The sequence below is a fragment of the Populus alba genome, chromosome 4 (assembly GCF_005239225.2).
Source record: "Populus alba chromosome 4, ASM523922v2, whole genome shotgun sequence".
NCBI lineage: Eukaryota > Viridiplantae > Streptophyta > Magnoliopsida > Malpighiales > Salicaceae > Populus > Populus alba.
Window position 1 is genome coordinate 10473422 of NC_133287.1, and position 15597 is coordinate 10489018.

The window sequence follows — 15597 nt, forward strand, 5'->3', positions numbered from 1 at the left end:
AAAATAGACGGGTTAAAAATAGATTAAATAGAAAATAGAAAAAAAAAAAGGTTATACTTGTTTTCGATGCAATTTAAATTATTATATTTTTTATAAAAATAATTATTGATATATAATTAAACAAAAAAGTTTGAATAGCTCCCTCAAGGTCAATTATTTTTTAATTCAGCCTTCGACGAGGTCAATTATCTAGCATGGGAATACAAAAATTAAAACTACAACCATGCCTTTGTCAAAAGGGTTTCTAGTGCCAAGAAACCACCTAAAAACGAAAAAAAAAAAAAGAGGGGAAAGGAAAGGAAAAATTGAAAACTTCTCCACTATGATGGAATTACCTTCACAACAAAACCTAAAGGATGATACGAGTGGAGAGTATAGATTTCATTTGATTCATAAAATGACTAACCTTCACCGAATGAACTATAAGGGCAGTTTAGCATCAAATGGTAGTTTACAAATCCACCCTGGTTTTTTGTTGAAATATTTCTTGTGCCTCTGCTTCATTTCTGTACACCCGAAAGCCAGTTTTTCGCTGGTCAAAAAAACCCTTCATCCCAAGTTGCCAACCGTTACATAGAAACTACACAATAATATTATTATTCACATTACATTTTCAGTGTGGGTGGCAAGGATCAATGGCGGTATAATAACATACCAATCCGTTAGGGCAGAAACATATGCATCCAGCATTTCGTAGAGCATAACCATGGGCCATCATACTCTCTCTGTCTCTCTCTCTCCATTCCTGGAGTCAAGGCACGTTTCAAAATCACGAAGCTCTGCATCATTCTCAAAAATCAATGAAGCCACCTTGTCATAAGCCCCTATAATCTTGCTACCTCTTTGTTCAATGCAAGAACCTCAGAGAAGCATATACCCACCACAAAATATCTGTGCTTGCTATACAGCAGCATTCAGAGCTGAGTCAATGGAAATGAGACTGAACGAAGATCTCCCATGCTTGATGACCTCTTTCAAGATACTATATACAATAGTGAGGCTAGTCTCTTGCAGGAAGTTTTCATTAGATCATGCCTTTCCATAATCATGCTTCGCAAGAAACAAAGAATGAATGACACCCATTAAAGATTGGTGTCATGTTAGTGTAGCAATGAGAGGACCCGTTGCACTGAATCAGTTGAAGAAATAAGGTGATTCCAACACTTGCCTCAACTCAAAGTCTCCCCATTCAGGCAAAGGCGGAAAAGACAGTGTAGGAAAGGACTTTTCGAAGCTCTCCAACAACTGCATACAAAACAGAAGGTATAAATGATGGATTAGACACAACACAGTTATTTGAAGTGTAAGTAGAAATTATTGGCATCTTTTTATCCCAAAACACAGTCGAAACTGTGGTTGAGAGCAAATTATAAAGGATGTTTTAATTAATTAACGGCAGCAAATGTTGTTTATTTAAACATAATGCCATATACCTCTTCATCCTTTTCTCCACCCCAAGACAATCACAATCGATTAAAGTGTAAGAAAATTAACTTGCCTCTTGTCAGCTCTACCAAAAAAACTTCAAAAATATTGTATTGGGGGGCTTTTCCCTTGTACAAATACATAATGATGCTAGGCAATGGATGGGCCATTTATCTTTCCAGTTTGTAGAGCAATATAGCAGTGCTAATACTTACATTTTTTAATATAGGTGTTTCATAGAGTTCAACAAACTTTTCCCTCAGTATCCTGTTCATTTCATCCACGTCACATGCATGTGTCCAATATGAATCGTGAACTCCTGTAATGGTATGCCATATACAGTAATAAGAAATCAAAACTAGGAATAGGACAACATTTAAGACAAAATCCAGTTACAAGTGAAAAAAACCTGCAAATTTTAAGCCTGCCCTTTTGCAGGCAACTGCAGTCATCATCATATGAGAACCATCAAGGGAATGAACAAAATTTGGTGGGAAAGCTGTTCTCTGTCGTTTGACCATAACCTGTAACAGTAGAAGAACCACCAAATTTGAGATCCAGGACCCGGAAGGTTCAATATTTTTCCCCTTTCTTTTAGTATTTTGATTAGTCCAGACCGAACTAAAAAAACAAATGCAGAAAAATTTAGCTGGACAAAAAACTTAGGCACCTGCTAAAGCCCACCAGAAATTCAGAATATTAGGAAACAGTTTACAGAATGTACCCATGTAAGATAACTATGATCCTTGAACAATATTTTCAGCCATAAAAACAGTTATTTCAGACCTTTCACAATTAGATGCGCTATCAACATCCTAGCAGAGACTCACAAGCCACAATAAATAATATGGAATCTCTATTAACTAGAGCAGAAAACAGAAACATTACCTTGTCAGTTTCCTTTTGTAGTGTTAAAAACTGTAGGGAGGTTTTGATCTGCAACAATTGTATGAAAGGAAGATAAGAGAATTCAAAATGCCATTTCTATCGACATGAACGTAACAAAATGCCAATCTATTTCGTTTCTATACTTTTTTTTTTGTCCAGTAAGTACAATTAATGATCTACTATGCTTCTGCAAATGTTATAGAACTCACAACATGCTTCCCTAATTTCCGGTAAGGTTGTACAACAGGAAGTCCTAGTGGAGTTGTCCATCGCACTGGCTCATTTTCAGATGCAATAATCTGGTCATGTTAAACAGTCAACAGTCATATGGACAACAAAAAGAAAAAAGGTAAACAGAATGTCAGTTGATGGTATAGAAACAATAACAAAAAAAATCAATAAAAAGGAAAAAACAAATAAATAGATGAGACAGAATCACCTTTGCACATTCCCCAAGCCAGTTCATGATACTTCGTGCAGCTTCAAACATCTCTCCTAAGGCAGTTAAGGTCACCTTATAAAGCAATAAAATAAAATATTGTCAGTGACCTGTTTTATGAAAGAGTGAGGCTAAGGAATTATCAATCCTCGTTGTCAGGATGCTCCTTTCACACCTTTGCAGCATAGCAAGAACAACTGAAGATCTCTGAATTGTCTGTGAGACCACGTTCCTTTAACCTCCTTTTGATTTGGTCTCTAGCACCAATGTAAGTCACACCATACACAGATGTCATCACTGTCTGCTTCACCAATTTCCTATCCACCTAGATTACGTCAAATTACTATTAGTTTGAAAGCATAAGAACATACCCTCTATGAAAAGCACACCCTATTCTTTGAATGAGATGGAAAAAGAGAAGGAAAGCATGGTACAGTTTTGACCCAGTTGTAACCAAGCCATCCCTTAGTGACAGAAGACCACTGTAATCGAGAATGAAAGCTTGAAGAAAACCTGACTGATTAATATTCTTGCACGCAAAGCGTCAGGAAAAACTTCTGGATCTTCCTGTGCATCCCTCCGCATGATGTCAAGTACTCTGCATTACAAAAGTTCACATTCATCACGTTCTTTTTGCAGATATCTGCTTGCTTCACAACCAGCAATGCATGATAACAAAAAGAGGATGGAAAAAGAAAGATTCTTGTAAAGGCTATACAAATTTGGCTCCAACCAAACACATCCAATGGATACCACAGGAATTTGACTTCATGGATCTGGTCATAGGCCATGAAATAAGCACTTAGCTGATTGAAGTTTTTCTTTGATTGAATTGAAACAAATTAGGAGTTCCTAATTTAAACAGAAATATTGATCTTTGATTGGATGTTACTTCTTAATTACATATACCTACATTTCCAAGAACGCCAGAAAACTCGGCCAGTGAAATACTTTCTTCTTTGGCTTTGAGATAGTAATGCTTCCAAACTCTTAGGCTTTGAGACAATAATGCTTATTGCAGAATTTAATCAAATCAATACATGCTGGTGTGTTGCAAAAAAAGCTCCTAATTAGGAGGCGTTTTAGCTTATATTCCAAAGATCATATTTGTGGCTGTCCTCTCAAGAGTTGGTCAGAAGTCTAAAATTCAGATTATGTCTTCTTGTGATTTGGAACTTCAGAATTAAAAAGGGAATCCCTTAATTAAGCTAACTACCCAAGAGTTGCCTCAATTTTCAGCATAATTTTTTTAGTTTTTCAAATCTCTGGATTTTCGAGTTTTAGATCTAACCAAATCAGTGGAGTAGAAAACCACCATCTCCATTGATTTGCTTCAACAAAAAGCACATCTGAGTTCCAATCTTTTCAACTGTATCATGAGAAAACCACTTACCTAGCAGCTATTCCTGAGTAGACATCTGTGGGCTTCTCTCCAGCAACTAGATTAACAGCAGCTGCTCCCAACTGTTCAAGACTCCAATGATTTAACAACACAGAGGGGTTCAAAGTATAATCACAGGCATTTTTTTTTTTCCAAAAACAAAAACAAAGTTCAAAAAAAGAAAGTTTGCATAAAAAGGCAACTTGAATTCAACAAGGATTGGCATCAGCAAATGAAAATCAGACAAGCAGATTGCGGGTATCAGGTTTTGTATATCAGCAGTAATCATATAGAAAAGTAAAACTTAATACCATCTTCCAATTCAAGTTAGGGACACTACCTTGTCTCTTCCAAGTGCAGCATAGTGTTGCAGACCATTGCAGGAACCATCCTACAGAGAACCATAACAGGGAAGGGGTACCTCAGAAGGCAGTACAAGTTATGAAAAAAATAAAGAAATATCAGAGTAAAATAAATTACTAGGCCAGAAGAGCAAGCCCAGGGAAAAGAAAGAGAACAGTCTGGCATTAGTATTTAAGTTGATTGCCCCACATAGTTTGACATTTTTTTAGCAATAGTGCCAATAGAAGCCACCTAAGCTTATCATTTCATTCATTTTCAAAAGCAATTGGAGCAAGGTACAATACAAAAAATCTTGACTCTCCCTTTTCCATTCATCTTACTAATACCTCTGCTTCTCTCAATCCATTCCCTATATTCAGTAAAACTGTGCTCAACTGAGTAGGATGCTTTATAATCCTTCTAAAAAATGCATACAAGAAGTTCATATGAGCACAAAGCAATGACATTGATAAGATATACCTGATGAATAGGAATATGTGAAAGGCATGTTTCTGGAGAGGAGCTTCTCAAAGCTTCAGTGAGGTTAATGCACACAGCCAAGCACTGAAACGGATCTTCTGCGTGCAACCACCAACGCTTTCCTTCAAGTGGTTTGTCCGCAGAATCAAATATATCATCAAGGTGATTCTCAGTAAATGCTATTCGTCCCTCATGTGATAACTTGTCTACACCACAAGCAAACAGATTTGCAAGGTGTATCTTCAGCCAGCGTAAGCCTGACTTTCCAAGAGGGCGTCCCTCTGCAAACTCCAAAATCCCCCGGCACAGATCTGAGCCGAGATGGTTTAAATATGGGTGCATGGGGTAGGCACGGCCACGAAAGTCAAGATTGTGTGGATAATAGAAACCTTCTTCATTTTTCATCTTCCGTGCTACCTGGAGCCCATTAAGAACATTGACATAAATCCCAAGGAAATTGAAAGTGTAATATCTAAAATGAAGTCAAATGAATTTTACAGCAATTTTAAGTTCTGTGTCGCAACGCCGTGAATGTCTTTCCCTGTTCTCTTTTTTCACACTTTTGACTTTCCACTTCCACTTCTTTAGCAGTGCTTCATCTTCTGTTTCCGGATTCTCAGGTACAGGAACCTGAAATGAAGCCATTAAATGAGAAAGGTTTTCTAGTTGCTACAAAAATCATAATCAACTATTAGAACACAAAGAAAAAGTAAAGACTTTCTAAAAAAAAACTGGAGTTACTAGGAGCAAAATTAGAAAAGATACTCACATCACTGCGGTCTACCAAATCAGCAAGACGACCTCCATTATTCCATATTCTATCAACAACACTAAGTACCCTCTTATTTACCCTCCATTTGGTATTTCCTAATGTATCCAGGGCCTGGAAAATTCATTCAAACAAAAGATTAGCTTCTGGAAAAATCTAAATGCATGTAATAGCACATACACGATTCTCAGTTTTCACATGTTGGTACCATATAAGATTTTGTTCAAACAACACAATATACAGCAGTAACCATGCAATGCATCTAATATGTACAGACCTCAAAAACTAGCTGTAGCTGCTTCTTAGGTGTCCTCTTAATTGCTTCACGTTGCTGTTTAGCACCATGTATCCGCATGACATAGGATGGTAAGAACAGGTGTGCACCTTTATCATAACTGCAAAGGGCATGAAGGTTATGGTTGACACAAGTAAAAGAGAGTTAAATATCACAAGCTATTATGCAATTATGTAAGAAGTGCATAGAACTCAAAAATGCTACTTAAATGCAAGGTCCTGATTTATTACTAGAAGCAATAGTGGTGTTAAGAGTTGCAATAACTACATGGGAACCAGAATCCATCCACCAAGTCAAAAACATCCAGATTGAAGTAACATGTGTGAGGAACCTGTAAGAAACATTTGCATCTTCCAGATTTGTATAGGAGGATCTAAAATTAATTATAGTAGGGACTATGCTTATGTGCCTCCAGCGATGGTTTTGGCTTGATGCCCAATCTAATCAAATGGAAGTTATTCAGAGTGCAATCTCTGGTATAATTTATCTTTGCTTTTTGTTGATTGACAGTTCTTCCTGGAATCCACTCCTAATGGATACAACCAAAAGTGCTAGGGATCTTATCAGATTTCAAGGCAACAGGTTGAATGGCACAAGCTGCTCTAGAGGCCTCTTCATATTCCAAAGCAATGTGTACTTTTTCCAATGAGGATTGATCACCTATTAATTTCCTGTCATATAAACCAAGAATGTTTGGCAACTGGTTCTTTCCTTGTGTGATTACCAGGCTAAATGGTGATTGGTGATCGAGATAAAGAATTCTGGTGGGCCAAAAAGTTTGCATGGAAGAATTTTCAGGCCATTCTGTTGCATATTGATTGGTGTGCATACATCTATTTGGTTTGGAAAGCAAGAAATCACATGATTCACAACAATGCAGATGAGCAGCAGTTCATATTTTCAAGTCTATTATTCAATCTGTACAGTCCAGATCCAAAAAAACAAAGGACCTGAAACCTCTTGGAAGACCCAAATGGATCATGATTTGACAACTTTGAAACTACTGTAGCTAACTTTAGCTATTAATTTCTTTGTTGTTTTTCAGCTAGTTCAGTTTTCCTTCAGCTTTTGGTGACAATTAGGCAGGACATCTCCTGTTTCGGTTGCTTTTGATCAGTAAAATTCTCATTTATCAGAAGAGCAATTCATTTGATAGTGGATAAAATGGACACCAATCAAAATGCAATGACATGATGCCTTATTTATACACGCACGCGCGCATATATTGAGAGGGAGGGAGGGAGGGAGGAGAAAGTTTAGGATATCAAGATATTTATCCCTATGAACCCAATGTTGACCTATTACTGACACACTCCTCGCATCAAAAAATCAAAACACTCCATTTTCATATTGACAGTCGAGGTCATCAGAATAATTTCTCATATTACATTTAAATAAACAACCACTCTTGAGTACAAATTGACCATCATTACGTAAACACATCACTCATGTTTCCACAATAATATTTAATGGAAGTAATCTACTGATTTAACTGGTTACTCACTGCTTTTCCTTCTTTATCCTTATCCATGGAGCTTCCTTCATCTTTGTCTTCTTACAATTTTGTTTTACAAAAAATAAACCTACATCAAGAAAAACTTAACCACACTCCATGAAAAACATATCCTAACCAACTCAGAAAACAACAAAGTTCAAACAACTCGGTTTGACTGCAGAGATCCATCTGTGCCATTTCTCTCATGAAATCATCTGTTGTCTTCATGCCCTTCTGGCACATTTGAAATAAATAATGTTTTCCTATCTATGGCCCATTTGGAAGTCATCACCTGAACTAAAGCACTTCAATTGAGTTCTCCATGTACTATCCTAATCTTAAATTAACTCCATATCTGACTTCACATAAAAACAATAATTTGACACTGTAACTTTTCTTGTACTGGAATCATCCACCACAGAATCCTTGTAGAAAACATAGTACCTTTCCTTTTTCTATATTTTATCTCTAACTGCCAATCATTCTTTTCCGGAAGCATACCTTTCCCTTTAACATAAATAAACATTTACAGTAAAGAATTCCATATCAATCTCTAAAATTTGCTGCCTATGGCAATAATGTTAATTTTCCCTTCTTGAACATGATAGTAATTTGTAAATGCCCATCAATGTTTTAAAACAGTGCTCTCAATTCTCTCGAGAATCCTAGACAAACTCTTCCATCTCATATCTCATATTCACCATTTCAAAAAACACTTGTAAGACAATTAGTTGTTCTTCCAACAAAGGTTTAGGAAATGGAAAGGCAGGGCCGTGAAATATGCTAGGATGCTAATTTAAAATTGGAATTCCAGACTTTAATTTCAGAAATCCATCAATTCATCAATCACACCATTTTAAGAGATTAACTTGACCAAAAAAATAACTGAAAACAACTCCAGGCATCAAGCAGATGTAACTGAAACAAGGTAAATATTCTGGAACTTGGAAATTATATCCAACTAGAAAAGATCAAATTAAAGCAAGACAAACATGGCAAAACTGTAAATATAAAATCAAAAGTTACCGTACCCTCTCCATCGAAGTGGTGGCACCAACATTGGCATATAAGGAATCACTATGTGCCTATCCTGTTTGGAGAAATAACACTTTTTATGGCTCCTTGTACAAGAAAAAAGAAGAAAAACTTCTGCGACTTAAAAGGCACCAAGGAAATTGTCTGCAGATCATGTTTGTTTCAGCTCTAAAATCTAGAAACTACCTATCTGCTTTGAAATAGATGGCATACCCCATGCAAGTTCAATGTTATAAAGGACAATAAAATATGAAAACTGGATTTCATTAAAAGAACAAAATATAACAAGGTTACTCACAGTTTGCTCAAGGCCTTTGAGGACTAGCGAGTCACATTGAATAACACCATATTTTCTGGAAGTCTTCCTGTTAAGAAAAGGCCAATGTGTGCATCAGTTTGAAGCAATTACAGGGGAGATAAATAAATTGAGCTCATCGAGTTGACAAAAGAATGGCTCCGTACTTATTTTCATATGACACAGTTCTGAACGTGTGTACAAATGCAGGTCGAAGATCAGGTGGACTATCAGCTAACTGATCAGGAGGAGGCTGTATATAAGCTGTTTGTAACAGCAATTCAATTAGACGGCTGCCGACCTGCAAAGTGCAAGGACAGAATCAAATTTGAATATGGTACATTAGTTCAAGAAAATTAGCTTTCACCTATGATTACATGCACACAAACCTTGGCCTTAGCATCTGTGCTCCATGATTTTGAATCATCGTGCCCCTTCACAATCTTCCTCACTGCTGGCAGCTTTTGTTTTTTAATCAAATCAGTAACCTTTTTTCTTAGCTTCTCTTCTTCATTCATGACAGCAGGGGATTCACCTTCTACACTATTCTTGCTATTATCAGCGTTTTCCTTTTTCTTCTTTGTTTTCTCCAAGAAATTGTGTATCCTAATCTGTTTTATCACAGAAACAGTCACAGATTCAGCCCATCAGCTGAAAGAAAGAGAACAAGGCTGGAGAGTTAGGGGGTTCAATATATTGATTAAGAATGGTATTCCTAAATATTTCTGCATTGTATAGTTTTTTTATTTAAAAAAAAAAAAAAAAAGGAACTCCCAAAGTCAGAGGAGACACTGGAGTAAAGTGTCACATGTGCCTTTAAAGTCTAAACTAGGTAAAAACCTAAAAAAAAAAATTATTAAACAAAGCCACAAACAAAAACTTGCATAATTGAAATGCTAAAGATAATTGTTGTCTCCAACAGGATATGCAATAGTACAAATCCATAGTGACATGGAGTGTCCTAACATGAGATGTGTTCTAACAAAGGGAAGTTGAAATCTCACTCTTATTGGTCCACAATGTTCAGAATTTGAAGAAAGTGTAGATCAATAAAGAAAGGTGGAATAGAGTATTCAGCTTAATAAGGCCCATGACATGAAAAGTTTAATGTATAATGACAAAGTTGTAAGAAATTGGTATCTAAAAGATGTTACATTACACTACATTGCTATGCCCTGCCTAAATTTGATGTCTTCACTGGAACTATTAAACAACACAAGAACTTGAATTCATGCGGAATCAAAATAAAGCTGAAGGTGAAAACTATAGATATTTAGGAAAAGAAATTCAGAAAAAACCTCCTTCAACATTGGACACACAAAATTTTACAGACGTAATGGAAAAATATAATTTTACAGGCATTACTGAGGTTTCATAATCTAAGTTCCATAGCTGATTTTTATCGATGGTAACTCCACCTTTCTTCCAAGTTCATCACCTCAGATGAAGGCTGTCTAAATGCAATTTTAAGGACCTTTATGTTTCCCCTCATCTTACTATATTTTTATCCGGGCACTCATTAACCTGTGTCTATAAATCAAACAGCAACCATAAAATAAGCAAATAAAACAGGTTCAAATCACTTACCTCCTGCTCAATTGCATCACCAATCATACAAGCAGCAGCCACTACTCTTGCACATCCATGTTCCCCACCTATCATCACCATTGCTGTGAGCTTATGCATAGTAATAACAGACATCATATCAGCTGGCAACAGATCAAAATAGGGAGCATAATCCGGTCTGGTCTTCCCTCTTCTAATCGACTCCTGCTCTTTCGCAATTGCATCTCTCAAAGGCTCAAACCAACCAAGAAACAAACCCTTCATATATGGCAAATTAGGAGCCAACTTATGCTCACACATATCCTTTAGAAGTTCCTTATATTCTTTCGCTGCCTGTTCCCATGCTTCAGCCTCAATCTTCACTTGCCTTCTCCTTAAGGCCTTATACTTCCCTGACCCCATTCCACGGTTAGCATGTAGCCTCCTTCTCCTCCTAAAGTCCTTCTCTTTCTCCTCTTCTTTCCTCGTTTGTTGCAACAATTCTTGCAATTCCTCATCAACAACCACATTATCTTCAACGTCTGTTGATGACACTGCCTCAGCTACACTCACATATCCTCTTGGACACAACCCACTACACAGATTCCCATTACTACTATCACCATTTCTCAAAAAACCAAAACTAGGTTTTCCCATATAATCCTCATGGGTTGATATTTCGCCAATTCGGCGAAAACCCAGCTGTGGACTTGAGTTATTAACTGAATGGAACTTGGATTTCTCAAAAAAGATGGGTTCTTGAGGGGCTCCTAAAAAGCTGTGAGTTCTTGGAAATGAAGGGAAATTGAGAGACTTTGATTGGGGTTTCAAAATGGCTTGTTTTGCAACGTTTCTCCACATAACTGTGGATGGTTTTGAATTGATTAGGGATAGAACTGAGGGTTTCTTATCAAAAGCAATCAAAGGATCAATTTTTTTGGTAGAGAATATATGGGGGTTGGCACTGGACATCAAATTTTTATGTTAAGAATTTTCAAGGAAATGAAAAAAAAAAAAATGGAATTGAAGTGATTGAGAGATGAATTGAAATGTATTGGTAATTGAATTCGAGAAAATAATTGAATTCATAGAGGCGAGGGCATGCTATAGTGGCCGCCTTAAACCCTGCCTGAACCTTCTTTGGGGTTTTAGCTAAATCGTTTTTGTTCATTTTTGTCCATTGAATTCAATTCCGCAGTAATTTAAAATTGAATTCATAATTTTTTATACTTTGTTATATTTAAAATAAAAATTTAATTTATATATTATTAAAATATTTGTGAAAATAAATTAAATAGAAATGTTAATTATTTTATTTTTAATTCAAAAATTATTTTTTTTCAATGTAAAAATAAAATCCAGAGTCTCCAGACTTAATAGCCGCAAAAACCAATCATTTTTACAATGTAATATGGAAATTGGAAAGTAGTTCTCAACGTTGCGTGATATCCATATGGTCACCCATTTTCACTCAAGTATGCTCTTTGGGCCAATATAAAATTACTTTCGGTTGAGTACTAGATTTTTTTTTTTCACACCACATTACAGGTTGAATCATATGTTATCTCATATAAAAAAAATATATATATTCAATGCATAATAATCTTAGTCAGCTTGAGTTATTTTAACTAACATGTGGGATATAAGATTTGAATAACTTGTAGAATGGAAAGAAAAAAAATTTAAAGCTGATGAAATCATTACTGAGTCAACTCGGGTTAACTTAACTAATTGCTACCCGTGACATGAGCTCGGGATAAAAAAAAATTAACTTTTTTAAAAAAACAACCAAAAAATAAGGATTGAAATTAAATAAATAAATAAAAAATATTGAAAAAACTTGAATCACTCCAGGTTAACTTGACTAACTCCCTACCCAGAATAACCTAATTGAAAGGAAAAGAATAAAAAATCAAAAAAGGTCAAGACCCAATAATCTAATATCAAATGATAAAATTAAAAAACAAATATTAAAGAAAGTCTTAAACAATTCAAGTTAATTTAACTAACCCACAACCTAGGATAACCCCTTAAAATAAAAAAATGATAAAAAAAAAGTAATTAAAAAAATAAGGACTGAAATTGAATAAAAAATGAATAAAATAAAATATTGAGGGATAAAATTAAAATAAATAAATAAATAAAATGTTAAGGGATAAAATTGAAAAAAAAAAAACAAATCAAGAAAATAATTAAAAAAAATCAAAAAAAGAGTATCATATTTGATATAAAAATTCAAAAAAAAATCCAAAACAAATAAAGACCAATCAAAAGAAGAACGACCACAATTGAAAAAAGAAATAAATGGGAAGAAAACTCTAAATTTTGGATAACCAAACATGGATTTTAAGGAGAGAAAGAGAAAAAAAAACGAGGAGGAGAAAAAAATCTCAATGTTGCAAATTTCATTACACACGTCGCCATATCCTCTGTGTCGCTATCGGATGCTGAAATCGGATTGAACCATAAAAAGCAAACCCTAAAAAATTATGAAGCCAAATTCATACATGTAGAAGTAGCAAATATCCTATAATTTCATGCATGCAAGATATAGATGTTTGTACAAGCAGGCCGAAAATAGCAAATCTCTAGCTATATCAAAATCATCTAGGAGCATTAGATAAATTAAAAGCATATATCTTCCTATAGGTTCGTGAATAATACTAATATTCATCAATCTAACACCTTTAAGTTATTTTTAAATCAATATCATTATAATTCTATCCAAGTCCATAACAAATAGTTTCTTTTATTTATACACATAACATGTCTAAATTACCATTTAACAACAAATTGTTCCATCATTGTATATGATATTATTGCTCATATCATAAACAATAGTGTCATTGGAATGACATAACATAAATATGTTATAAGATATTATGTAAAAAAACAAATAAATTAGATTTTGGTCGGTTGGACATAATTATAACTAAATTGCATTATCTTAACGCTAATTTAAAAAATTAATAACAAATTAAATCAAATTCCCAAAATTTAATGTTGCAAATTCACTATAAATTAAACATAATTCATGATATGAAATCTATTTGATATTTTCATGCTTAATTTCATTAGATCAAACCCATATTAATATAAAATTAATATGATTCAAAGAAAATACTAAATTCATCAACTTATCAATAATTAAATTAAATATGTAAATCATCATAATTCTATCGCATTCATGCTCTCATCCATGAAGTCATCAAGCTTAGTTAATTTACATTGTTAACTTATTCCAATAATACACATAAAATTTCTAATTCGACAACTTAACATCAATTAAATGCAACACATAATTAATTGAAGTTATTATTTCTTATTTAATTTAACTTATTTTTATGTTCATCTATATCAAATTAACCCTAATTGATAATATTCTTAACTAATTCCATATTAATTCAAGAAACCTTAAATTCATCATAAACCATAAATTCAACCTAAACAAGTATTTGATTTCAACCAAACAAAATATAAATTCATAGCAATATATTATATTTACCTTGTTTGTAAAACTAGAAAAAAAGTTGGGGTGGTGGTGGCAATAAAAAGAACGTTTGATTTTGCACACAAAACATCCAATGATGCTTATAAACTAGGATGAGTTTGATTTTTGGTCATTTTAAAGGTAAATGAAGGTGTTCGGTGGGTTTTTTAGAGAGATAGTGAGGGTGTCAGTTATTTGGTCAAGAGAGGTTGTGTCTGTGTTTGTTCTATATATTCTTCGATCTGAGTTTAAATTTTAATTAATGTTGCGCTTCAGAAGCACAACATTATAAGTTGTCGTGCTTCTGAAACATAACACTACCTTATCGTGCTTATGAAGTGCGACAACTACCTTATCAAGCTTCTTAATAACGACATTTACGAAATGTTACATTTTGAAAGCGCAATAATGTCAAAGTGTATTATTTCACAAAATTTTTTTCAAACAATATTATTCTACCAAAATTTTAAGTTTATTGTGCTAATTGTTTTTTTTTTAATCTTTTAATTTTTTAAAAAAATCTAAAATGGTAGTCTCTCTAATTTGGTAAAGAAAAAAAAGTATTTGTAAGAAGATTTTAGAACAATCTTTATTTGGTTTAAAATTTTGAAATAATCCTAATTCCGTAAATTGGCTTTTTCTAGTAATCTACTAGGCTAGATGGGATAATGAAAAAAACGAGGCAATGATATCTATAAATTAGATCACAATATTTTAGCTCTTAATTTTATTTTATTTTATAATATTCTTTTTACTCTTCATTTTTATTTTTATTTTTATTTTTCACTTTATACTTTCACAAATCTTCTTCTTCTTCTTCTTTTCTATTTGCTCGAAATTAAAATAAAACATGCAAAAAAATATATATTTTTAGAAAATAGCTAAGTTTTGAAAATTTGGATAAAGTTTACTGAAAATGCATTTCTTTAGATTTTTTATATTTTTTCTGAAAAATATTTTTAAAAAAAATAAAAGTAAGAACAATTTATGACAAACATCATGCACAAGCATAAATATATAAAATCGGTGTGTTATATGATTGAATTGAATTGTAAGAAATTGTTTAACTTAGCGGTTGAACTATTGTTTTATTAAATCTTAATTTTTTTATGTTAAAAATAAAATTAAAACAATAATATTTTAATATTAAACAAAAAAGCAAGAATGATCTAAGATTGATCTTAGGAGACCTTGTCATAGAGCTCGTCTCGTGGGCCCTTAGGTTCGGTAGTATGTACAAGAAGAAAAGGAGGAACAAGACAACTCTAGTAGAAAAAATGAGCACAACCTTGAGCTCAAAAGTTAAGAACCACACTGCAGTGTTAATAAAACAGCAAAAAAACTGGCGTCAAGACCATCCAAGTGAAGACGATCAAGATCGTAACAGTGGACAGTTAATCCTAAATTGAACAGAAAATAAGCAATTAATCCTAAGAGATATCTGGGTTCCTAACGAAAGAATCAGCCCGTAGGCAGCTTCGAGCGACACATAGGGCACGTAGTACTCTTCAGCAACCACTTGACAATGCACTGAGGATGGTAGACATGAGAGCAGGTGGTGGTTGCAGCTTCAGACGCAGCAGAGAAATCTTGTAAGCAAATTGCACAGCACAAGGCTTCATTAGAGCCCACATTATCCTCGTCGATCTTCACCTTCTTCAAGCATGGGATAGGTGGTTTGCAGGCTTGTAACACATGAAGAAGAGGGTTCTCCACAG

The 15597-nt window shown here is 34.1% G+C and overlaps 1 protein-coding gene across 1 annotated transcript; it reads right to left on the reverse strand.

The window, feature by feature from the left end:
* Window positions 1–370: 370 nt before the first annotated feature.
* On the reverse strand, window positions 371–11581 carry LOC118055129 (DNA-directed RNA polymerase 2B, chloroplastic/mitochondrial). The gene is made up of 19 exons (XM_035066945.2): window positions 10432–11581; window positions 9234–9455; window positions 9012–9145; window positions 8848–8914; window positions 8546–8604; window positions 6002–6119; window positions 5725–5838; window positions 5454–5585; window positions 4956–5372; window positions 4474–4524; window positions 4146–4216; window positions 3266–3350; window positions 2928–3077; window positions 2753–2827; window positions 2523–2612; window positions 2314–2361; window positions 1835–1949; window positions 1641–1744; window positions 371–1245 (listed from the first exon to the last, which is right to left on the reverse strand). The coding sequence occupies exons 1-19, from the start codon at window positions 11359–11361 to the stop codon at window positions 1135–1137; spliced, it is 3093 nt and encodes a 1030-aa protein (XP_034922836.1). The 5' UTR covers window positions 11362–11581; the 3' UTR covers window positions 371–1134.
* Window positions 11582–15597: the final 4016 nt, after the last annotated feature.

What these genes read in the sequence shown, in the direction of transcription:
- LOC118055129 (XM_035066945.2), bottom strand. Translation starts at nt 11,361, where the DNA reads ATGTCCAGTGCCAACCCCCATATATTCTCTACCAAAAAAATTGATCCT. An exon ending in GTGATGCAATTGAGCAGGAG is followed by an intron (nt 9,456 to 10,431) that starts GTAAGTGATTTG and finishes GTGATAAAACAG; the next exon opens with ATTAGGATACACAATTTCTT. An exon ending in GGAAATTAGGGAAGCATGTT is followed by an intron (nt 2,362 to 2,522) that starts GTGAGTTCTATA and finishes CAATTGTTGCAG; the next exon opens with ATCAAAACCTCCCTACAGTT.